Genomic DNA, 26635 nt, shown 5'->3' with positions numbered 1-26635 from the left:
TTTTTGTTAAAATCAAACTTAGTTTAATTATGGACGCTTTGGACCTTAATGTAGGCCAATTTGAAAACGGGACCAAAAATGAAGAATCTACATACACAGCTAGATTTGGCATATCAACGAACCCCATTTATTCAATTTTTGATGAAATCAAATAAAGTTTAATTTTGGACCCAGATTTGGACCAACTTGAAAACTGGGCCAATAATCAAGAATCTAAGTACATTTTTAAATTCAACATATCAAAGAACCCAACCTATTCATTTTTTGTCAAAATCAAACTAAGTTTAATTTTGGACCCTTTGGACCTTAATGTAGACCAATTTGAAAATATGACTAAAAGTTAAGAATCTACATATACAGTTAGATTCGGCATATCAAAGAACCCCCCCCCCCCAATTATTCAATTTTGATGAAATCAAACAAAGTTTAATTTTTGACCCTTTGGGCCCCTTTTTCCTAAACTGTTGGGACCAAAACTCCCAAAATCAATACCAACCTTCCTTTTATGGTCATAAACCTTGTGTTTAAATTTCATAGATTTCTACTTACTTATACTAACGTTATGGTGCGAAAACCAAGAAAAATGCTTATTTGGGTCCCTTTTTGGCCCCTAATTCCTAAACTGTTGGGACCTAAACTCCCAAAATCAATACCAACCTTCCTTTTGTGGTCATAAACATTGTGTTTAAATTTCATTGATTTCTATTTACTTAAACCAAAGTTATTGTGCGAAAACCAAGAATAATGCTTATTTGGGCCCTTTTTAGGCCCCTAATTCCTAAACTGTTGAAACCAAAACTCCCAAAATCAATCCCAACCTTTCTTTTGTGGTCATAAACCTTGTGTCAAAATTTCATAGATTTCTATTAACTTGAACTAAAGTTATAGTGCGAAAACCAAGAAAATGCTTATTTGGGCCCTTTTTGGCCCCTAATTCCTAAAATATTGGGACCAAAACTCCCAAAATCAATACCAACCTTCCTTTTATGGTCGTATACCTTGTGTTAAAATTTCATAGATTTCTATTCACTTTTACTAAAGTTAGAGTGCGAAAACTAAAAGTATTCGGACGCCGACAACGACGCCAACGTGATAGCAATATACGACGAATTTTTTTTCAAAATTTGCGGTCGTATAATAACTTCTTAAGGGGTCAACTGACCATTTTGGTTATGTTGACTTATTTGTTAATCTTACTTTGCTGAACATTATTGCTGTTCACAGTTTATCTCTATCTATAACAATATTCAAAATAATAACCAAAAAACAGAAAAACATTCTAAAAATTACCAATTCAGGGGCAGCAACCTAACAACAGGTTGTCCGATACATCTGAAAGTTTCAGGGCAGATAGATGTTGACCTGATGGACAATTTTACTCTGTCAAATTTGTTCTAAATGCTTAGGTTTTTGAGTTATAAGCAAAAAACTGCATTTTACTCCCTATGTTCTATTTGTAGCCATGGCAGCCATATTGGTTTGTTCGGCTGGGTCACCGGATTTATAGAACTGGTGTGGCTTAATATCATTTTGGCATTTTAAAGTTAATCTTTATAAAGTATAGTTTTTAAGATAATAGGCAAACATGAAAGAAAATTATCATTTAAGGACAACAACTCATATAAGTCGTTGGACAGATATAAAAGAGGGACGAAAAATACCAGAGGGACAGCCAAAGACATAAATTGAAAATAAACTGACAACGCCATGGCTAAAAATAAAAAGGACAAACAGACAAACAATAGTATACATGACACAACATAGAAAGTTAAAGAATAAGCAACACAAACCCCACCTAAAAATGGGGTGATCTCAGGTGCTCCGGTAAGTAGTCTAATTCGGTAGGTCACATTCATGAAAGGGAGGGGGATTGTAGTTGCGGTATAAGGAACATATCCGATATCATCTATGAAACGGTTATTCCATAACGGTCAACCAACTCGTGATGGCGTCCCCCACAATTGGAAAGATGAAATCATCTCTTTTGTCGTAAAGTTTTGTGTTCAACCGACCCTCATCATTGCTCATTGTCAATATCTAAAAATTTCTAAATTCAAATCAAGATATGAGGCCCTCATAACAGACAGTATTTAGTACCACTGCTGGTAAGGGTATCATCTACATATCATACTGTGTTTAGTACCACTGCTGGTAAGGGTATCATATACCTAACAGACTGTGTTTAGTACCACTGCTGGTAATGGTATCATCTACCTAACAGACTGTGTTTAGTACCACTACTGGTAAGGGTATCATATACATATCATACTGTGTTTAGTACCACTGCTGGTAAGGGTATCATCTACCTAACAGACTGTGTTTAGTACCACTACTGGTAATGGTATCATCTACCTAACAGACTGTGTTTAGTACCACTGCTGGTAATGGTATCATCTACCTAACATACTGTGTTTAGTACCACTACTGGTAAGGGTATCATATACATATCATACTGTGTTTAGTACCACTGCTGGTAAGGGTATCATCTACCTAACAGACTGTGTTTAGTACCACTGCTGGTAAGGGTATCATCTACCTAACAGACTGTGTTTAGTACCACTGCTGGTAAGGGCATCATCTACCTAACAGACTGTGTTTAGTAGCACTACTGGTAATGGTATCATCTACCGAACAGACTGTGTTTAGTACCACTACTGGTAAGGGTATAATCTACCTAACAGACTGTGTTTAGTACCACTACTGGTAAGGGTATCATCTACCGAACAGACTGTATTTAGTAGCACTACTGGTAATGATATCATCTACCTAACAGACTGTGTTTAGGCCTTTTTTTTTTAATTAGTTGGTTTACGGACAACTAGTGTCAAAGGTTAGGGTCGGAGGAGGTAAAAAAAATAAAAATAAAATAGCAATCTTAGATTTTTTTTTTGTTCACGTATAACTGTTCTGAAAAATTTGAGTCGGAGGAAAAAAAAAAAAAAATGCTGTTCATTCATGACATTACAGGGGTTGAGGAGGAGAAATAGTTTAGCTCTTATCTTGAAATGCCTTGCATTTGATGGATGGATGGTCAATTGTTGTTTAATGTCTAGTGGCTAATCAGATGCATAATTAGGATGAGAATATGATAATGAGAAATGAAATGCTAAACTGACACACTGAGCCAGAATTTAAATGTGCTAGCTCACAAGGTAACAGTTCCCCCAAAGATATGTTACCTTACCCAAACACATTATTCTGACTCCTTTAATAATTGCAATTGCAGCGTGCTTGGCGAAGAAGCAGCAGATACCAATTTTTAAGTCTTTGATTTGAACGGGTCAAGGTTCAAACCCAAGATCTCTCACTCTCCAGGTGAACACAATACCATCACATTTAAGGTGCACGTGGTCTTCACGTATGAATATTTGTGCATGTTTGACCCAAAAATCTTTTGAGGACAATATACTTGACATAAACAAATTTCTTTGATTTATGAAATGTTTGATAATCAACTGTGTTCATGATCCTATCATGCTGATGAAGAAATAGCAATGTACCAAAGTTTGACTAAAACACATATTTTGTACAGACAAGAAATTTGTTAGCATCTAAATTATGCATGAATCCCGTTCGCTGAAAAGTGGAAATGGTGGCAAAGAAATAAAAAGTTGAGATCAATGTTTTATTTTCAACAGGTAACTGCAGATAGTTCTTTAGTTTTTCCTCTTCCCCGATTGTTTGCTTAGGTTTGCATTTGATAAAAGTGCTCTTAGTACGTTGACCATCAAAGTTAATATTCAACTGAAAGTAGATGAAGCCGTCAGACTCCATGGTCCTCCCTCGTTGGGTTTTTGAATTCGTCTGCGTCATTTCGAAGCTTTTCAAAATATGCCGTTCACTACAAACGCTTTATTGACACAGACAAAACGTTTTGGAACGCCTCGGATTTTTTTATTCACAGCACTCGAAAAATCGGGTCGGCGGAATAAAAAACAACACGAAATCAAAATTTTAATTTTATTTCACTTTTAAACAAAATCGGGTCGGCGGATCCGTAAACCAACTAATTAAAAAAAAAAAGGCCTTAGTAGCACTACTGGTTATGGTATCATCTACCTAACAGACTGTATTTAGTACCACTACTGGTAATGGTATCATCTACCGAACAGACTGTGTTTAGTACCACTGCTGGTAAAGGTATCATCTACCTAACAGACAGTGTTAAGTACCACTACTGGTAATGGTATCATCTACCTAACAGACTGTGTTTAGTACCACTACTGGTAATGGTATCATCTACCTAACAGACTGTATTTAGTACCACTGCTGGTAAAGGTATCATCTACCTAACAGACTGTGTTTAGTACCACTACTGGTAATGGTATCGTCTACCTAACAGACTGTGTTTAGTAGCACTACTGGTAATGGTATCATCTACCTAACAGACTGTATTTAGTACCAGATTTATTTTAAGTGTTAGTATTTGGAAATAAAAATGTTATGTACCTTTAAGTATTCCGTCACCTCTTTATACTCCCTCCATTTATACTGCCCCTGTTTTATTGCTGCTGCTAGATCATATGGAGTCTCACCCTGAAATACATACACATCTTTATATTGCTTTCATCTGATTATTGCGATGAAGACTTTTGTAACACGTATCATACAATAAGTAAGACTAGTAACAGCTGAGTGGAGTTTATCTTATTTTTTACAGAGGCTAACCTTATAATTTTATTCATTAAATATAAGTCACGATAAAACATTTTTTTTATGAAGACATGTAATAGGCTTTTAACTTCGTTTTTTAAAGCATATAAATAAAAGCTCCATCTGTCACCATATGATCTTTATACTTTTCTTTTCAGTTTGAAGATTGGTTAATGCATACTTATGTCTACATAATTAGGAGTGTAAGATTTTTTTTTTGGGGGGGGGGGGGGGGGGGGGGCTTGATTTTTAACTATTTTTTTAGGAAACATTATCCCCAGTTCTTTACATATAAACACCCCATAATTCTCTATACTCTAACTTTTGATTTATTTCCATTCCGGAGGTTTTTCTTACATTTATTATATTATAATCTATATACCTACTTATATAATCTACTTGACGTTTGCGGAAAAGAAAAGATAACTCTTATGTATACTGGAAGTGTGATTTGGTTGTGTGCTGCACGATACCAAGGAAAAAATGACAAGTGGTGCTGCTAAATGATGTTTTGTAACGAAGTAGAAATTAAGAGATTGGTAGAAATAAAAGCGTACATACCAAATATGAATTATTATGAAATCTATTTGTTAAAATAACCATTCATTTATTCATTTTGAGTAAATATTCAACATGGCAAAAGCGATCCTTCACAGAAATATATATTTTTTTGATATAAAGAGGTGTTTTAGCTATCCTTACCATGGATGAATAATGAGCCAATAAGATGGACAATTTTTTAGTGTGAACATTTCAAAAACGTCACTCCAGTGCTTTTAACTTTATATGATTTTTTCTCTGCCGGTATTAAATTTCCCGTCAGAGTTGTGCCCCTTATACTATATTCTATATCAGAAAAGAAATATAATGAATGATAAAATATTTTCTCTCATCATGGAAATAAAGCAAACAAAATGACAATAACAATAAAGTAATTCAATATTGTACATTTTTTAAATAATTTTATTGACATATTATCATCTAAGATGGTGATAAAAGGGTAGGGGGATGGAGGTCTGAACATAAAAGCACTGTGAGTGTGAAATAAAAACCTGAAAAAAAGAAGCACAAGAAATAAAATTGTAAGTAAAAAATGTATTAAAGTAAAAGGTACTACAAGCATTAGCCTTTCAAAAAGTGCTATAGTCGACTCTTAGCTGATGAAAATGGAAAGTGCCCTCGCTTTGTAGATTCATTAATTTAATAGAATAGCCACTTGCATAAATAAACAAATTTTACCGCACACGTGAGGTCACACGTTATGAAATAGTATACATGTATCGTTTAACGTTGTTGTTTACTCCAGAAGATTCGACAATTTATAGATAAAAGTTATCTGTGTAAAATCTAATTACTAAAATAGAGAGGACAAATCCGATACTCTACGGGATTGAAGGACATTTACTAGGTTTGGATTGTACTAACCAATCAATAAACTTTGATTATTCACGTCTTGTAATTTCTTCCATTCAGGTAGCAAGAAAAATTCACACAATAACTGTCCATTGTTCAATTCTTAATACAACTATGAGAATTATTACTCAGTCGTTCTTAGAGATCATGCAGTCATGATAAATAGACATGACAACCCTGCATTTACATTTTAGCATACACTAGCAAATGACTAGTTGCACACAATTAAATTAATGGTACTAATATGATGGACCTTATTAAATACATAACATGAGACTATAGAATTGCAAAATGATAACAGAAACATGTACATATATAAGTTCTATAAGTTAAGTCAAGACTTAGTGACTTTTAGTCAAATGTGTTACAACTATGAGAAATAAAGAGTACTTACCCAAAACATGGAAAATTAAAGAACCTTTGTAAGCACGCTCACATACCCCACGTCCCCACATTGTCATTGGACATTTTGGAGAAAGTAAATAAGTGTAAGAAAATAAAATTGTATAAGAAAAAATAATTTCCTGCCTATATGCACATTTAAATAGTATATGTCCTTATTATCTACAAAATTTCATGAAATTCTGTTGTGTGGTTTCAGAGGATTTGAAATGACAAACTGTTGCAGAAGTACATTGAAGCAAATAAGTTCAAAGGGGTGTAACTCCTAGAAAAAAAATTGAATGGCAATGTCCCGTCGATATGCACAACTACATAGTATGTCCTTATTATCTGAAAAGGTTTCGTGAAATTCTGTTGTGTGGTTTGAGAGGAGTTGCGATGACAAACTGTTGCTGTAGTACATTAAAGTAAATAAGTTCAAGCGGGCGTAACTCCTAGAAAAAAAATTAAATCGCAATTTCCCGTCGATATGCACAACTAAATAGTATGTCCTTATTATCTGAAAAGGTTTCGTGAAATTCTGTTGTGTGGTTTGAGAGGAAGTGCGATGACAAACTGTTGCAGTAGTACATTAAAGTAAATAAGTTCAAAGGGGCGTAACTATTAGAAAAAAAATTTGAATCACAATTTCCCGTCGATATGCAAAACTACGTAGTATGTCCTTATTATCTGAAAAAGTTTCGTGAAATTCTGTTGTGTGGTTTGAGAGGAGTTGCGATGACAAACTTTTGCAGTAGTACATTAAAGTAAATAAGTTCAAAGGGGCGTAACTTCTAGATAAAAAATTGAATCGCAATTAACCGTCGATATGCACAACTACATAGTATGTCCTTATTATCTGAAAAGGTTTCGTGAAATTCTGTTGTGTGGTTTGGGAGGAGGTGTGATGACAAGAAACAGGACTGACGGATGGACTGACTAACGGACGGACTGACGGACGGACGGACGGGTCAAAAACATTATACCCTCCGCAACTCGTTGCGTGGGGTATAATAAGTAAGGGGAAACATGAAGCGAGCACATGGAATCAAACATGAGAATCAAAGAACTGAAAGCTCTGAGGAAAAATGATGCCACTGCCTTTAATATTGTTTATGCAAGTCTTGATTTTCACATACTGTAATAAGTTTAACATTGCAACATGTCTCGTAAGACTATAATTGATATTCGTATATGCGTGTGTGAAGTGAAGATGACAACTGACTGTTTGTTTTAATACAAATGAATAGATCAAGAGTCAAGACTACCTGGATGATCTACAGTATCCAATGACTACTGGCTAGGTTTTTTTGTACAAAAAAATAGGTCAAGACTACCTGAATGATCTACAGTATCCAATGACTACTGGCTGTTTTTTTGGTACAAATAAATAGGTGATCAAGAATACTGGAATGTCAATGATCTACAATATCCAATGATTACTAGCTGTTCTTTTGTCCTAATACAAAGGTCAAGACTATTTAAATTATCTACAATATCCAATGGCTACTGGCTGTTCTTTTGTACATACTAAATAAAGACTACCTGAATGATCTGAAGTACTCTAAGTAATGTGTAATTTTTTTCTTGCAATTGCATTTTTCTAAATAAAGAATAGACTACTATAAAAAAGAAGATGTGGTATGATTGCTAATGAGACAACTATCCACAAAAGACCAAAATGCCACAGACATTAACAACTGTAGGTCACAGTATGGCCTTCAACAATGAGCAAAGCCCATATCGCATAGTCAGTTATAAAAGGCCCTGATAAGACAATGTAAAACAATTCAATCGAGAAAAACTAACGGCCTTATTAATGTAAAAAAATGAACGAAAAACAAATATGTAACACATAAACAAACAACAACCACTGAATTACAGGCTCCTGACTTTGGAAAGGGACATACATAAATAATGTGGCAGGGTTAAACATGTAAATTGGATACCAACCCTCCCCCTAACCTGGGACAGTGGTATAACAGTACAACATTAGAACAAACTATAAAAATCAGTTAACCCATCAGACAGACAAAAATACAAGTGGACTAGTATCCTTTCAAACCAAATGATTATGAAGAGCCTGTTGTAACAGTAGTCCTATAACATACGACTTCGCATCCTTATTCAATTTTTAACGTTTTATACTGATATTTTCATTCATTTTTTTTTAATTTTGAATGCGAAGTGTGACACATTGATCGTAATTTTTTATTATCAGAACAGTAAATAGAAATAGTAAATAATGCTTCCGAGATCATATGTTATAGGACTAATTACCCACATACTCATTAAATAAGTTACTAGTGACATAGTTATTTCTATTACTTGAAGCAAATTATATTTCTGTAGATTTATACAATAGCATAATATTGTTATACTTGTTTTATTTCACCTTGAGGATTAGACAAATAGGGATACTCCTTTGATTTTTTTATTCCATGTCAGTCAGGTCCCTTTATATGAAACTTGAAACCACTTCTCTGCCATATTGATATTCTATAACAACTCTGCTCAATTTGATATTCATTCTTTAACCATATATCATAGTAAGCTAATTTTTCATTTACACTCATCCACAATCTTCCATGTCAAATTTCTGTCTCCATTTAAGTTTATGCTTTTGCACCATCATGGTATTAAACACGTAATTATGCTGTTATAGTGGGTCACCATATATTCAACTTGGGTGGCATTCCAGTTATTGAAATTTGTGTCAGATTGGATAATGAACTAGACCTTTAGGAATTGATCTCATTATTAAATATGGAACCATATTATGAGACCCCTACCCGGTAACAAAATAAAACATGTCAAGCGGCAAAATTAATCACCAGAGATTACAAGTCAAGAGAGGATGGATAAGTCTCCAAAATGCTTGCCAAACTGGAACTTCAACAAGATCTCCAGACAAGTACGAACAAGGAGTTGAAGCCAAAGTTAATATTTATGTAAAAAGTAGTTGAGGGGCTTATTTACGCTATTGGACCAGACGAATTCCTTAAAAAAGCATGTCCAAAGAAAATCATAACTGCAGAGAAATTCAAAGAATACCACGCAACAATTATTGTGGAAAGCAATGGAAAATCAAGTGAAGAATAACTCTTACTGTGAGTTTTTTTTTTACATTCCACTAAGTAAAACACCGTACATTATGCAAACTCATCCTTTGTAAGACAGTGATCGCGCCTAATCAGCTATGACGACACTGTTGTGCATGCATCGAACATAGAGAGCTTCAAATCTGTTCTCCCGCTCCGCCAATAAATCTATGACTCTCTCTCAAACCGTTGTATTAAAGCCAGCATCTATATCGACAATTTATGCACATGTCATACAGATACAGTCTGTTACAGACTCTTTAAGTGTAACTTTGTAAACAAAGATGGATTTCTGGTACTTCGATCTGTCTTATAACAAATAGAAAGTGGACCAACAGGGACATACTATATTTTCTTATAAAAAAGGCAGTAGTTTGTAAAACAAAAAGACTATCAAGTATTCCCCGATTAGTTATATATCTTTAATGTTTTAACAATGATTTAGTTTTACTTCACATAATCAATAAAGTTATAAAAATAGATTTATGAGTATGGTAACTACATATGTTGGTACACTTCGATCTTTTTGGTAATAAGAAGGACCGGAGGTATTTAAACTGGTTCCCGGTTGATTACTACACATGATAATACAAGCAGATTCCAGTTTGTATGTAAAATAGTAAGTACGAAACCAAGCGCGGTAGGCGGAGAAATGTAATGGGGAAGAAAATATACGAAACCAAGCGCGGAAGGCAGAGAAATGTAATGGAAGTTCAGGTCAGCAGTATTGGAACAAGACGCTGAAGCGTCATTTTTTCAAAAACCAGAAATAAAACACACAAACAAAATGAAATGAAAACCCAACAACATTGCACGAACAAAAACTTACTCATAACTACAATAGAGAACACTGGAAATGGAAAGGTCAACAGCGCTGCTAAAAAACTAGATATCATTGAGATGGGAGCCATCTCTGTGGGCCCCGCTGTCAATAACGTGGGGTAAATAAGTTGTATGGATAATCTGATATGAAGCATTATTTGAAGTTATTGCATAGTCTCATGTGTGATTTTAATCTAAGATTTTAAGTTAAAACTGATTAATATTCTCATCTTACTTTCATAGTATAATAGTGATATGACTGCATGATGTGAACTCATTGTTGACTACTCTAAGGTGACTTCTGGATATATGGATTGATGTTGAACAATAATGTTTAAAGGTGCTGCCCAATTGATATTTGTCACATATTTTTAGAATTATGCCTTCAATATATTATGACCCACCAAGTATCACGTATGTAATATTAACGGTTCTCGAGAGGTAGAGCGGACACAATTTGTTAAGAACAACGAACGGATGGAAAGACCGACAGACTGACCTTAGACCTAGGATGCATACATTATAACACATTCTCTGGTGTTGGTTAATATATATGTTAAGTTGAAAATGTTTGTCAGGTATTAAGTATGAAATAATAACAGCTGTCCTCTCAAAATATAGTGTGGATCAAATTTGTTATCGATGGACAGACCAACAGACAGACAGACCTTTGACCTTAGGAAGTGGTACATACATCATGACACACTCTCTGGTGTTGGTTAAAATGGATGTCCAGTATAATATTTGAAATCATAACGGTTCTCAAGATATAGAGCGGACACAATCTTCACCACAGGACACAGGTTTGTCAACCAAAACCAAAGTTTTTTTTGACGTTGACCTTTGACCTAGGAAGTTGTACATACATCATGACACACCCTCTAGTGGTGGTTGAAATGGATGTCAAGTATAAACTTTGAAATCATAACGGTTATCTAGATATGGAGCGGACACAATCTTCACCAACCACAGGACACAGGGTTGTCAACTGAAACCAGTTTTTTTTTACGCTGACCTTTGACCTAGGAAGTTGTACAAACATCATGACACACCCTCTAGTGGTGGTTAAAATGGATGTCAAGTACAAACTTTGAAATCATAACGGATATCTAGATATGGAGCGGACACAATCTTCACCACAGGACACAGGGTTGTCAACTGAAACCAAAGTTTTTTTTGACGTTGACCTTTGACCTAGGAAGTTGTACATACATCATGACACACCCTCTAGTGGTGGTTGAAATGGATGTCAAGCATAAACTTTGAAATCATAATGATTATCTACCGTAGATATGGAGCGGACACGATCTTCACCACAGGACACAGGGTTGGTTGTCAACTGAAACCAAAGTTTTTGATCTTAACCTTTGATCTAGGAAGTTGTACATACATCATGACACACCCTCTGGTGGTTGTTGAAATGGATGTCAAGTATAAACTTTGAAATCATAATGATTATCTAGATATGGAGCGGACACGATCTTCACCACAGGACACGGGGTTGTCAATTGAAACCAAAGTTTTTGACCTTGACCTTTGACCTAGGAAGTTGTACAAACATCATGACACACCCTCTAGTGGTGGTTAAAATGGATGTCAAGTACAAACTTTGAAATCATAACAGTTATCTAGATATGGCGCGGACACAATCTTCACCACAGGACACAGGGTTGTCAACTGAAACCAAAGTTTTTTTTGACATTGACCTTTGACCTAGGAAGTTGTACATACATCATGACACCCTCTAGTGGTGGTTGAAATGGATGTCAAGTATAAACTTTGAAATCATAACGGTTATCTAGATATGGAGCGGACACAATCTTCACCAACCACAGGACACAGGGTTGTCAACTGAAACCAGTTTTTTTTTTACGCTGACCTTTGACCTAGGAAGTTGTACAAACATCATGACACACCCTCTAGTGGTGGTTAAAATGGATGTCAAGTACAAACTTTGAAATCATAACGGTTATCTAGATATGGCGCGGACACAATCTTCACCACAGGACACAGGGTTGTCAACTGAACCCAAAGTTTTTGATCTTAACCTTTGATCTAGGAAGTTGTACATACATCATGACACACCCTCTGGTGGTTGTTAAAATGGATGTCAAGTATAAACTTTGAAATCATAATGATTATCTAGATATGGAGCGGACACGATCTTCACCACAGGACACAGGGTTGGTTGTCAACTGAAACCAAAGTTTTTGATCTTAACCTTTGATCTAGGAAGTTGTACATACATCATGACACACCCTCTGGTGGTTGTTGAAATGGATGTCAAGTATAAACTTTGAAATCATAATGATTATCTAGATATGGAGCGGACACGATCTTCACCACAGGACACGGGGTTGTCAATTGAAACCAGTTTTTGACCTTGACCTTTGACCTAGGAAGTTGTACATACACCCTATATGAAATCATAATGGTTCTCTAGATATGGAGCGGACATGAAAGTGTAACGGACGGACAGACTGATCACTATAGGGCGATCCGCCTAAAGGCGGGGCCCTAATTAACTCATTACCACCCTCTTATATCAATAAAATACATTAAACTGACGTATATCTCTTTTTCAGTTACTGAGTTAAAACATTGCAACGTTGATTTCTTCTTATTTATGATTTGCAACACAGTAAGTATTTTTCATTTAAATATCAATAAAGTCAAATGTCAGTGATGGTCTGTTATCATGGTTATATTTTTTTCATATCATCCTTTGAATTTTAATGTTCCGTCTCTAATACCTATAACACTCCCATTGCATGTCACAAGAAAAAAATGAATTCAATTTATATGCATTTTCTATTCTCTCTCGCTGTTATACAACACACACTTTATAGTGTATGCACCTCTTGATCCTTATTCACCCTCTGATTTATGCTAGTTGGCTTTGTAACATGTAAGCATGGTGAACGATCTTAACATATATTCGTGTGGATCATTAATCAGGCTCTGCAAGTGTTATGCAACCTGAGGGTTCAACTAGTGCTTTAAATTGAATTTTCTTAAATCTATGTATAAAAGTGAGACAAGTTTCGTATATTTTCAGGAGCTTATTTTTCATTATCTGTATTTGAACTTTGAAGTTGGACTTTGATATAACTGAAGATAAAAGGAACTTGGTAAGCTAATGTTTAGATATTTTAGATTAAGAGATAACTGTGTTGTAAAATAAATGCAGCTATTAAATTTTTTGAGAAGGAAACAATCTCTTCATAAGATATTTTAACTTTTCAGTTAATGATGAATGTATTTTGTCTTTTTGTTATCTATGAGTATGTCATTGATTTGTTGCCTTATTGGTAACATACCACATCTCCTTTTATTCAAATAACAATTAATAATTATGAAGAAATGAAGAATCTTTAACACTGAAATACTCATATTTATATTTAAATAGAAATTCTTCACTAACTATTCATGCAGTCTTGACTGTAGGAGTTAAAAGTAATGATGACAAATGACAATGTTGTTTTTTGTGACAACAAAATCATTAAGTATATAAAGCATAAAAGAATAATAAACAGTGGGAGAATTGATTTTAAAAGCTCACTAGACCTTGTGTTACTTTGTTTACTATGTATCGACAATGAATAACACTTTGATTTGATTTGATTTAATATACTTGTAATACAAAACATTAATGGGGGAGATAATTTTTTAATATTATAAGGATTACTTCCCTTGTGCATATGCTAACATTTCAAATCATCTTCACATTTAAAAAAAAAAAAAAAAAGAAACAATATACAACTTATTCCCTCCCAGGAATATGCAGCAACCAACTAAAAATAAAAATGCATACATGATGTAAACATTTTTAAATTAAAAAAAAAACTAAATTAAAATACTTAAATTTCAGAAAAATGGCTAGATGTGTATTTTGGGCATACCCTTACTTTCAGACTCCTGTTCCTGAAGAAGGATATATTTCACTATATAATGGAAGTTCAGCACTTTTATATCGCTGTGCATATAATGAATATTTTGGAATAGAAACTGATTCTGAAATTGATGAATCAGTCAGTAATCTGTCTCCAGGGTGTTTGTGTGAAATTTGTAATGTTGTCCATGGACGTATAAATTGTGTAAATGGAGACACTATCTATTCTCCAGATATATTTGCTTCTATGGATTCTTTTGTAAGTTCTAATGCAGATACAGTTAAACATACAGACGAAGGGCAATATCAGGAACTAGAATCAAATACATTTGAGTCATACTTTTTAAGATCTGATTCAGAAACTGTAGTCCTCAAGTGTAGATATTGAATATATAAAAAATAATATTGATGACGAAGATATCCGACAGAATCTGATAGACACCGGTCATATTCAAATTGTTGACATAATGGAATCTGATTCTTCTTCACATTCAGTTAGTTTGATTAACCCACAGCGCAGGGGGCAATACGATCCTCCTGATGATACTGACAGAGATGACTCACTAAGCATTGTGCATAATTAAAATATTAAATTTTACAGAAACTAGTTGATTGGCCAAACATTTTGTCAAGTTTCTTAAATTGTATACTAATTTTGAACAATAAATTTAAATATGAAATCAAAATGAGTCTTAGAATTAGTATGTCAAAAGTGCCATCTATGTATCAATAACAGAAAATAAGGTAACAAAATTGGTACATATTTGATAATTTGTTTAAAAAAATCATGATTATCCAGTAAAGGCAATTATTTAATCATATTCATAAAACAAAATTTAAAAAGTATGACATTAACTGTAATAAGAGCATTTTAGAGAAACTAGGTGTATTTTTTTTAATATTCCATCAACATTAGAATTATGCATACATCATCTAATAATACCTCTGTAAAATGTATCTTTTCACTTTCAGATAAGGATGCATTAGAAGAACAGTTGTTTTAATAAAGAAAATAGATAGTAAGTTGTATTATTGTTATCTCCCTTATATATTGGCTATTGACGTTAAAGAATTGAATTACTTCCCTTTTGTCACTTTGCAAATATGACAGAAGTTAACAGATACACTTAATACCAATTATACCCAAAATCAATAAAATTTGGCATTACTTTATCAATATTTAGGCACAAACAAATTCATTTTCTCTCAAATCATCGGTCAGACTTTCAGTTTATAAAAATAGGTAAAGTGACTAGACTATAACTTATCACCTAAAATGTGCATGTGGCCTTTTCAAAATCATTTTATTTTTGAAGATTTTGAAGAAAAAAATGGATTTCTTGTATATGTCAGATCATATATGTTCATATGTTTTATAGTAAAAACTAAGCCATGCAAGTCTGTAAAACACTTTCATAATTTTAGTTCAATTTAAAGGATCATATGACATATTTGTAACTATAACCTTGAAAAAAAAAATCCATTTGACTCTGGGTGCGGGAGTTTCTCGCTACATTGAAGACCCATTCGGCTCATGTCGCTTTGACACATTCCCCATTTCCTTTCTCAATTTTAATATCTTAAACATCATTTTAGTGATGCATTACTTACTTCTTGTAGCAATAGTTGAATATTGGGCATATACTATATAATATTACCTTAAATGTTTTTACCAAGGGACTGATACCCCCTTGTTCTATAAGACATCTTGTGACCTGTAGCTTTCCCTCCTCAGCAGCCAGATGTAAAGCTGTTCTTCCCTCTCTCTATAATAATGCCAAATAACATGTAAATACTATGGATAATACTTTGTTATCAATATCAACAATACACAACATATCCTACAACTGACATTAAAACTTGTCTGATAAACTGGATGTTGTTGTGTTATGAATAAAAACTAAATGTGTATCACATGAAGCAGTGGTCAAAACTGATAAAAATGACCAGTCACACTTGCATTCATATTGTACATGAACAACAAATAAATAACAAGTTTTGTTTGTGCGATGTCAGAACTTCCATCAGAAATGTCATGTTAACAAAAATTTTTTTTTTTCAAGAAATGCATAAAATATTTATATCAATGGATTCAGTGCAATGCACAGAGATAAATGAGTTCTCACTTTATATAATTCTAGCAAGTATTTTTTGATATAATCATTAAATCTGTCTTATAAACATGGTTCAGAATAATGATCTATTTAAAAAAAAAACTTTTTCAAAGAAATATGAAAAATAGTTACATTTCCTGATTAAGTACGAGGAGACAAGAAAATGAGACCCCACTTTATATGATTCTAACAAATATTAGTTGTCCATTAAACCTGTTTAATTAACATGAATAGTGTTGATTAAAAGTAATGTGATCAGACTTAGTAGATAACATACATCTCTGATATCTTTGTTACATCTGTTCTCCAGGAGAACTTGACACACTTCCACACGTCCTAACCTGGCAGCCCACATTAATGCTGTCCGTCCACTAACCTGGAATAATACAACTGACATCAAAACTTGTCTGATAAACTGGACAATGTTGTGTAATAAATTTAAACAGAAATAAACTGTCACAATAATTAAACCTGTCTGATTAACAACAGGATTTATTGTACATTCAGTATAATCATAAATTTAAAAAAATTTTTTTTTTAAAGAATAATGAAAAAAAGTTTTATTTTCTGATTCAGAACAATACTATGAGTAAAATGAGACCCCACTTTATATAATTATAACAAATATTGGTTCATTAAACCTGTCTAATTAACAACATGATTTTGTGTTGATTAACAGTAATGTGATCAGATTGAGTAGATAACATACTGATGTGATATCTTTGTTACATCTTTTCTCCAGGAGAAGTTGACACACTTCCACATGTCCTCCCCTGGCAGCCCACATTAATGCTGTCACTCCATCCTCCTGGAATAATACAACTGACATCAAAACTTGTCTGATAAACTGAACAGTGTTGTGTAATAAATATAAACAAAAATGACCAGTCACATTAATTAAAACTGTCTAATTAACAACACGATTTATAGTAGATTCAGTTTAATCATAAATTTTAAGAAAATATTTTTTTTAAAGAAAAATGAAAAAAAGTTATATTTTCTGATTCAGAACAATACTAGGAGTAAAATGAGACCCCACTTTATATAGTTGTTACAAACATTAGTTGTTCATTAAAACTGTCTAATTAACAACATGATTTTGTTTTGATTAAAAGTTATGTGATCAGATTTAGTAGATAACATACTGATGTGATATCTTTTTTACATCTGTTCTCCAGGAGAAGTCGACACACTTCCACATGTCCTTCCCTGGCAGCCCACATTAATGCTGTCCATCCAATACCCTGGAATAATACAACTGACATCAAAACTTGTCTGATAAACTGGACAATGTTGTGTAATAAATATAAACAGAAATGACCAGTCACATTAATTAAAACTGTCTAATTAACAACAGGATTTAGTGTAGATTCAGTTTAATCATAAATTTTAAGAAAATATTTGTTTTAAAGAAAAATGAAAAAAAGTTGTATTTTCTGATTCAGAACAATACTATGAGTAAAATGAGACCCCACTTTATATGATTCTGACAAATATTTGTTGTCCGTTAAACCTGTTTAATTAACAACTCGATTTTGTGTTGATTAAAAGTATTGTGATCAGATTTAGTAGATAACATACTGCTGTGATATCTTTGTTACATCTGTTCTCCAGGAGAAGTCGACACACTTTCACATGTCCTTCCATGGCAGCCACCATTAATGCTGTCTGTCCAAACTGCTGGAATAATACAACTGACATCAAAACTTGTCTGATAAACTGGACAATGTCGTGTAATAAATATAAACAAAAATAAACAGTCATATTAATTAAAACTGTCTGAATGACAACAGGATTTAGTGTAGATGTAGTTGAATCATTAATTCTAAGAAAATATTTTTTTTAAGAATAATGAAAAAAAGATATATTTTCTGATTCAGAACAATAATATGAGTAAAAGGAGACCCCACTTTATATGATTATTACAAACATTAGTTGTCCATTAAACCTGTCTAATTAACAACCTGATTTTGTGTTGATTAAAAGTAATGTGATCAGATTTAGTAGATAACATACTGATGTGATATCTTTGTTACATCTGTTCTCCAGGAGAAGTCGACACACTTCCACATGTCCTGCACTGGCAGCCGACATTAATGCTGTCCATCCACCTCTCTGGAATAATACAACTGACATCAAAACTTGTCTGATAAACTGGTCTATGTTGTGTAATAAATATAAACAAAAATGACCAGTCACATCAATTAAAACTGTCTGATTAACAACAGGATTTAGAATTTTAGTGTATATTCAGTAAAATCATTAATTGTAATAAAAATATTTTTTTCAAAAAAATATGAAAAAAGATATATTTTCTGATTCAGAACAATACTATGAGTAAAATGAGACCCCGCTTTATATGATTCTAACAAATATTTGTTCATTAAAACTGTAAAATTAGCAACATGATTTTGTGTGTAAAAAGGATTTAGTGTAGATTTCATTTAATCATTAATGTTAATAAAATATTATTATTGTTATTAATAATGTTATTATTATTATTATTATTATTATTATTATTATTATTATTATTATTATTATTATTATTATCATTCATACAAGCATTTGTTGTTCATTAAATATGCCTAATTAACAACAGGATTTAGTGCAGGTTCAGAATAATCATTAATCTAAAAAAATAAATAAAAAAGTAGTATTTTCAGATGCAGAACAATTATATGAGTAAAACGGAATTACATTTTATATGAATCTAACGACTGTTTGTCCTTTTTACAAGATGTTTCTACATTAGATCTTTATACATATCACTATCTGATCAAAGTTGTTAACACAACACGAAGTAAAACCTTAGTGTAAAAAATTGTTTCTTGTCAAGAAGCAAAATAAGAACTTCACCATCCATAACTTAAACACAAACAAAAATATTTTAAAATCAAACCCTGATTACATTTTTTTCCCATTAAAACTGTCTATTCAAATTCAGAATTTTGATTTAATGCTGATTCAGTATAATGAGTAAGTATCAGTTAATATACAGACTAATGGTATTTGAACATTAGTCAGGTCCAGACCATGTGTTGTGTGTTGTTATATTTGTCTATTTACTCCGAGTAGTCAGGGTCAGACCATGTGTTGTGTGTTGTTATATTTGTCTATTTACTCTGAGTAGTCAGGGTCAGACCATGTGTTGTGTGTTGTTATATTTGTCTATTTACTCTTAGTAGTCAGGGTCATACCATGTGTTTGGTTGTTATATTTGTGTGTCTATTACTTTGAGAAGTCAGGTCCAGACCATGTGTTGTTTGTTGTTATATTTGTTTGTTTATTTACTCTGAGTAGTCAGGTCAGGTCCAGACCATGTGTTGTGTGTTGTTATATTTGTTTGTCTATTACTATGAGTAGTCAGGTCCAGACCTTGGTTGTGTGTTGTTATAATTGTTTATTTACTATCAGTAGTCAGGTCCAGACCATGTGTTGTGTGTTGTTATATTTGTCTATTTACTCTGAGTAGCTAGTCTCAGACCATGTGTTTGGTTGTTATATTTGTTTGTCTATTTACTCTGAGTAGTCAGGTCCAGACCATGTATTGTGTGATGTTACATTTGTTTGTCTATTTACTCTGAGTAGTCAGGTCAGGTCCAGACCATGTGTTGTGAGTTGTTATATTTGTTTGTCTATTTACTCTGAGAAGTCAGGTCCAGACCATGTGTTGTAAGTTGTTTTATTTATTTGTCTATTTACTCTGAGTAGTCAGGTCAGGTCCATGTATTATGTGTTGTTATATTTGTTTGTCTATTTACTCTGAGTAGTAAGGTCAGGTCCATGTATTGTGTGTTGTTATATTTGTTTGCATAATTACTCTGAGTAGTCAGGTCCAGGTTATGTGCTCTGTGTTGTTATATTTGGTTGTCTATTTACTCTGGGTAGTCAGGTCAGGTCCAGACCATGTGTTGTGTGTTGTAATATTTATTTGTCTATTTACTCTGAGTAGTCAGGTCCAGACCATGTGTTGTGTTGTAATATTTGTTTGTCTATTTACTCTGAGCAGCTAGGTCCAGACCATGTGGTGTGTGTTGTTATATTTGTCTATTTACTCTGAGTAGTCATGTCCATACCATGTGTTGTTTTTTGTTTTATTTTTTCGTCTATTTACTCTGAGTAGTCAGGTCAGGTCAAGTCCATGTGTTGTGTGTTGTTATATTTGTTTTGTCTATTTACTCTGAGTAGTCAGGTCAGGTCCAGACCATGTGTTTGGTTGTTATATTTGTTTGTCTATTTACTCTGAGTAGTCAGGTCCAGACCTTGGTTGTGTGTTGTTATATTTGTTTATTTACTCTCAGTAGCTGTATGTGTAGTCAGGACCAGACCATGTGTTGTGTGTTGTAATATTTGTCTATTTACTCTGAGTAGCTATGTCCAGACCATGTGTTTGGTTGTTATATTTGTTTGTCTATTACTCTGAGTAGTCAGGTCCAGACCATGTGTTGTTTGTTGTAATATTTGTCTCTTTACTCTCAGTAGTCAGGTCCATACCATGTGTTGTGTGTTGTTATATTTGTTTGTCTATTTACTCTCAGTAGTCAGGTCAGGTCCGGACCATGTGTTGTGTGTTGTTATATTTGTTTGTCTATTTACTCTGAGTAGTCAGGTCAAGTCCATGTATTGTGTGTTGTTATATTTGTTTGTCTATTTACTCTCAGTAGTCAGGTCAGGTCCAGACCATGTGTTGTATGTTGTTATAGTTGTTTGTCTATTTACTCTGAATAGTCAGGTCAGGTCCAGGCCATGTGATGTGTGATGTTATATTTGTTTGTCTATTTACTCTAAGTAGTCAGGTCAGGTCAAGACCATTCGTTGTTAGTTGTGTATTTGTTTGTCTATTTACTCTGAGTAGTCAGGTCAGGTCCAGACCATGTGTTGTTTCTTGTTATAGTTGTTTGTCTATTTATTCTGAGTAGTCAGGTCAGGTCCAGGCCATGTGTTGTTTCTTGTTATAGTTGTTTGTCTATTTACTCTGAGTAGTCAGGTCCAGACCATGTGTTGTGTGTTGTTATATATATTTGTTTGTCTATTTACTCTGATTAGTCAGGTCCAGACCATGTGTTGTTTGTTGTATTTGTTTGTCTAATTACTCTGAGTAGTCAGGTCCATACCATGTGTTGTTTGTTATATTTGTTTGTCTATTTACTCTTAGTAGTCAGGTCCATACCATGTGTTGTGTGTTGTTATATTTGTTTGTCTATTTACTCTGAGAAGTCAGGTCCAGACCATTTGTTGTGTGTTGTTATATTTGTTTGTCTTTTTACTCTGAGTAGTCAGGTCCAGATCATGTGTTGTTTATTGTTATATTTGTTTGTCTATTTATTCTGAGTAGTCAGGTCAGGTCCAGGCCATGTGTTGTTTCTTGTTATAGTTGTTTGTCTATTTACTCTGAGTAGTCAGGTCCAGACCATGTGTTGTGTGTTGTTATATATATTTGTTTGTCTATTTACTCTGATTAGTCAGGTCCAGACCATGTGTTGTTTGTTGTATTTGTTTGTCTAATTACTCTGAGTAGTCAGGTCCATACCATGTGTTGTTTGTTATATTTGTTTGTCTATTTACTCTTAGTAGTCAGGTCCATACCATGTGTTGTGTGTTGTGATATTTGTTTGTCTATTTACTCTGAGAAGTCAGGTCCAGACCATTTGTTGTGTGTTGTTATATTTGTTTGTCTTTTTACTCTGAGTAGTCAGGTCCAGATCATGTGTTGTTTATTGTTATATTTGTTTGTCTATTTACTCTGAGTAGTCAGGTGTAGACCATGTGTTGTTGGTTGTTGTATTTGTAGGTCTATTTACTCTGAGCAGTCAGGTCCAGACCATGTGTTCTTATTTGGTGTATTTTTATGTCTATTTACTCTGAATAGTCAGGTCCAGACCATGTGTTGTGTGTTGTTATATTTGTTTGTCTATTTACTCTTGAGTAGCCAAGTCCAGACCAAGTGTTGTTAGTTGTTATATTTGTTTGTCTTTTTACTCTGAGTAGTCAGGTCCAGACAATGTGCTGTAAGCTGTTGTACTTGTTTATTTACTATGAGTAGTCAGGTCCAGACCATGTGTTGTTAGTTGTTGTATTTATGTGTCTATTTGCTCAGAGTAGTCAGGTCCAGACCATGTGTTGTGTGTTGTTATTGATGTATTTTTATTTACTCTGAGTAGTCAGGTCCAGACCATGTGTTCTTAGTTGTTGTATTTTTATGTCTATTTACTCTGAGTAGTCCAGTTCAGACCATGTGTTGTTAATTGTTGTATAAGTATGTCTAATAACTCGGGAGTAATGAGGTCCAGACAATGTGCTGTAAGCTGTTGTACTTGTTTATTTACTATGAGTAGTCAGGTCCAGACCATGTGTTGTCAGTTGTTGTATTTGTGTGACTATTTGCTCTGAGTAGTCAGGTCCAGACCATGTTTTGTCTGTTGTTATAGTTGTTTGTCTATTTACTCTGAGTAGTCAGGTCAGGTCCTGGCCATGTGTTGTGTTATGTTATATTTGTTTGTCTATTTACTCTGAGTAGTCAGGTCAGGTCCAGACCATTTGGTGTAAGTTGTTTTATTTGTTTGTCTATTCACTCTGAGTAGTCAGGTCAGGTCCAGACCATGTGTTGTTTCTTGTTATTTTTGTTTGTCTATTTACTCTCAGTATTCAGATCCAACCATGTGTTGTGTGTTGTTATATTTGTTTGTCTATTTACTCTCAGTATTCAGGTCCAGACCATGTGTTGTGTGTTGTTAAATTTGTCTATTTACTCTGAGAAGTCAGGTCCAGACCATGTGTTGTTTCTTGTTATTTTTGTTTGTCTATTTACTCTCAGTATTCAGATCCAACCATGTGTTGTGTGTTGTTATATTTGTTTGTCTATTTACTCTCAGTATTCAGGTCCAGACCATGTGTTGTGTGTTGTTAAATTTGTCTATTTACTCTGAGAAGTCAGGTCCAGACCATGTGTTGTTATATTTATTTGTCTATTTACTCTGAGTAGTCAGGTCCAGACCATGTGTTGTTATATTTATTTGTCTATTTACTCTGAGTAGTCAGGTCCAGACCATGTGTTGTTTGTTGTTATATTTGTTTATCTATTTATTCTGAGTAGTCAGGTCAGGTTCAGACCATGTGTTGAGTGTTGTTATATTTGTTTGTCTATTTACTCTGGGTAGTCAGGTCAAGTCCAGAAAATGGGTTGTGTGTTGTTATATTTGTTTGTCTATTTACTCTGAGTAGTAAGGTCAGGTCCAGACCATGTGTTGTGTGTTGTTATATTTATTTGTCTATTTACTCTGAGTAGTCAGGTCCAGACCATGTGTTGTTTGTTGTTATATTTGTTTATCTATTTATTCTGAGTAGTCAGGTCAGGTTCAGACCATGTTTTGTGTGTTGTTATATTTATTTTTCTATTTACTCTCAGTAGTCAGGTCCAGGCCATGTGTTGTGTGTTGTTATATTTGTTTGTCTATTTACTCTGAGTAGTCAGGTCCAGTCCATGTATTGTGTGTTGTTATATTTGTTTGTCTTTTTACTCTGAGTAGTCAGGTCTGGTCCAGACCAAGTGTTGTTTGTTATTATATTTATTTTTCTATTTACTCTGAGTAGTCAGGTCCAGGCCATGTGTTCTTAGTTGTTGTATTTTTATGTCTATTTACTCTGAGTAGTCAGGTCCAGACCATGTGTTGTAAGTTGTTTTATTTATTTGTCTATTTACTCTGAGTAGTCAGGTCAGGTCCATGTATTGTGTGTTGTGTTATTTGTTTGTCTATTTACTCTGAGTAGTAAGGTCAGGTCCATGTATTGTGTGTTGTTATATTTGTTTGTATAATTACTCTGCGTAGTCAGGTCCAGGCTATGTGCTCTGTGTTGTTATATTTGGTTGTCTATTTACTCTGGGTAGTCAGGTCAGGTCCAGACCATGTGTTGTGTGTTGTAATATTTATTTGTCTATTTACTCTGAGTAGTCATGTCCAGACCATGTGTTGTGTTGTAATATTTGTTTGTCTATTTACTCTGAGCAGCTAGGTCCAGACCATGTGGTGTGTGTTGTTATATTTGTCTATTTACTCTGAGTAGTCATGTCCATACCATGTGTTGTTTTTTGTTTTATTTTTTCGTCTATTTACTCTGAGTAGTCAGGTCAGGTCAAGTCCATGTGTTGTGTGTTGTTATATTTGTTTTGTCTATTTACTCTGAGTTGTCAGGTCAGGTCCAGACCATGTGTTTGGTTGTTATATTTGTTTGTCTATTTACTCTGAGTAGTCAGATCCAGACCTTGGTTGCGTGTTGTTATATTTGTTTATTTACTCTCAGTAGCTGTATGTGTAGTCAGGACCAGACCATGTGTTGTGTGTTGTAATATTTGTCTATTTACTCTGAGTAGCTAGTCTCAGACCATGTGTTTGGTTGTTATATTTGTTTGTCTATTACTCTGAGTAGTCAGGTCCAGACCATGTGTTGTTTGTTGTTGTATTTGTTTGTCTATTTACTATCTTTAAAAAGGTCCAGACCATGTGTTGTGTGTTGTTATATTTGTCTATTTACTCTGAGTAATAAGGGTCAGACCATGTGTTGTGTGTTGTTATATTTGTTTGTCTATTTACTCTGAGTAGTCAGGTACACAAGTGTTGTTTGTTGTTATATTTGTTTGTCTATTTACTCTCAGTAGTCAGGTCAGGTCCTGACCATGTGTTGTGTGTTGTTATATTTGTTTGTCTATTTACTCTCAGTAGTCAGGTCAGGTCCAGACCATGTGTTGTGTGTTGTTATATTTGTTTTGTCTATTTACTCTGAGTTGTCAGGTCAGGTCCAGACCATGTGTTTGGTTGTTATATTTGTTTGTCTATTTACTCTCAGTAGTCAGGTCAGGTCCTGACCATGTGTTGTGTGTTGTTATATTTGTTTGTCTATTTACTCTGAGTAGTCAGGTCAGGTCAAGTCCATGTGTTGTGTGTTGTTATATTTGTTTTGTCTATTTACTCTGAGTTGTCAGGTCAGGTCCAGACCATGTGTTTGGTTGTTATATTTGTTTGTCTATTTACTCTGAGTAGTCAGGTCCAGACCTTGATTGCGTGTTGTTATATTTGTTTATTTACTCTCAGTAGCTGTATGTGTAGTCAGGACCAGACCATGTGTTGTGTGTTGTAATATTTGTCTATTTACTCTGAGTAGCTAGTCTCAGACCATGTGTTTGGTTGTTATATTTGTTTGTCTATTACTCTGAGTAGTCAGGTCCAGACCATGTGTTGTTTGTTGTAATATTTGTTTCTTTACTCTCAGTAGTCAGGTCCATACCATGTGTTGTGTGTTGTTATATTTGTTTGTCTATTTACTCTCAGTAGTCAGGTCAGGTCCGGACCATGTGTTGTGTGTTGTTATATTTGTTTGTCTATTTACTCTGAGTAGTCAGGTCAAGTCCATGTATTGTGTGTTGTTATATTTGTTTGTCTATTTACTCTCAGTAGTCAGGTCAGGTCCAGACCATGTGTTGTATGTTGTTATAGTTGTTTGTCTATTTACTCTGAATAGTCAGGTCAGGTCCAGGCCATGTATTGTGTGATGTTATATTTGTTTGTCAATTTTCTCTGAGTAGTCAGGTCAGGTCAAGACCATTCGTTGTTAGTTGTTGTATTTGTTTGTCTTTTTACTCTGAGTAGTCAGGTCAGGTCCAGACCATGTGTTGTTTCTAGTTATTGTTGTTTGTCTATTTATTCTGAGTAGTCAGGTCAGGTCCAGGCCATGTGTTGTTTCTTGTTATAGTTGTTTGTCTATTTACTCTGAGTAGTCAGGTCCAGACCATGTGTTGTGTGTTGTTATATATATTTGTTTGTCTATTTACTCTGAGTAGTCAGGTCCAGACCATGTGTTGTTTGTTGTATTTGTTTGTCTAATTACTCTAAGTAGTCAGGTCCAGACCATGTGTTGTTTGTTGTTATATTTGTTTGTCTATTTACTCTGACTAGTCAGGTCCAGACCATGTGTTGTTTGTTATATTTGTTTGTCTATTTACTCTTAGAAGTCAGGTCCATACCATGTGTTGTGTGTTGTTATATTTGTTTGTCTATTTACTCTGAGTAGTCAGGTCCAGACCATGTGTTGTGTGTTGTTATATTTGATTGTCTTTTTACTCTGAGTAGTCAGGTCCAGATCATGTGTTGTTTATTGTTATATTTGTTTGTCTATTTACTCTGAGTAGTCAGGTCTAGACCATGTGTTGTTGGTTGTTGTATTTGTAGGTCTATTTACTCTGAGCAGTCAGGTCCAGACCATGTGTT

At 34.0% G+C, this 26635-nt stretch overlaps 1 protein-coding gene across 1 annotated transcript in view; it reads right to left on the bottom strand.

Moving 5' to 3' along the window:
- Positions 1-4419: 4419 nt before the first annotated feature.
- The window catches only part of LOC134690166 (kinase D-interacting substrate of 220 kDa B-like), a 37146-nt gene continuing 14930 nt past the window's right edge, over positions 4420-26635 (bottom strand). Inside the window, exons 3-9 of the mRNA XM_063550143.1 lie at positions 18393-18491; positions 17958-18056; positions 17522-17620; positions 17086-17184; positions 16654-16752; positions 15921-16028; positions 4420-4536 (exon numbers count right to left, since the gene is read on the bottom strand). Coding sequence (XP_063406213.1) covers positions 4420-4536; positions 15921-16028; positions 16654-16752; positions 17086-17184; positions 17522-17620; positions 17958-18056; positions 18393-18491 — 720 coding nt within the window. The remainder of the gene's footprint in view (positions 4537-15920; positions 16029-16653; positions 16753-17085; positions 17185-17521; positions 17621-17957; positions 18057-18392; positions 18492-26635) is intronic.

Source organism: Mytilus trossulus, chromosome 11 (genome assembly GCF_036588685.1).
Source record: "Mytilus trossulus isolate FHL-02 chromosome 11, PNRI_Mtr1.1.1.hap1, whole genome shotgun sequence".
In the NCBI taxonomy this organism is placed as follows: domain Eukaryota; kingdom Metazoa; phylum Mollusca; class Bivalvia; order Mytilida; family Mytilidae; genus Mytilus; species Mytilus trossulus.
This window is presented reverse-complemented; position numbering and strand designations above follow the sequence as displayed.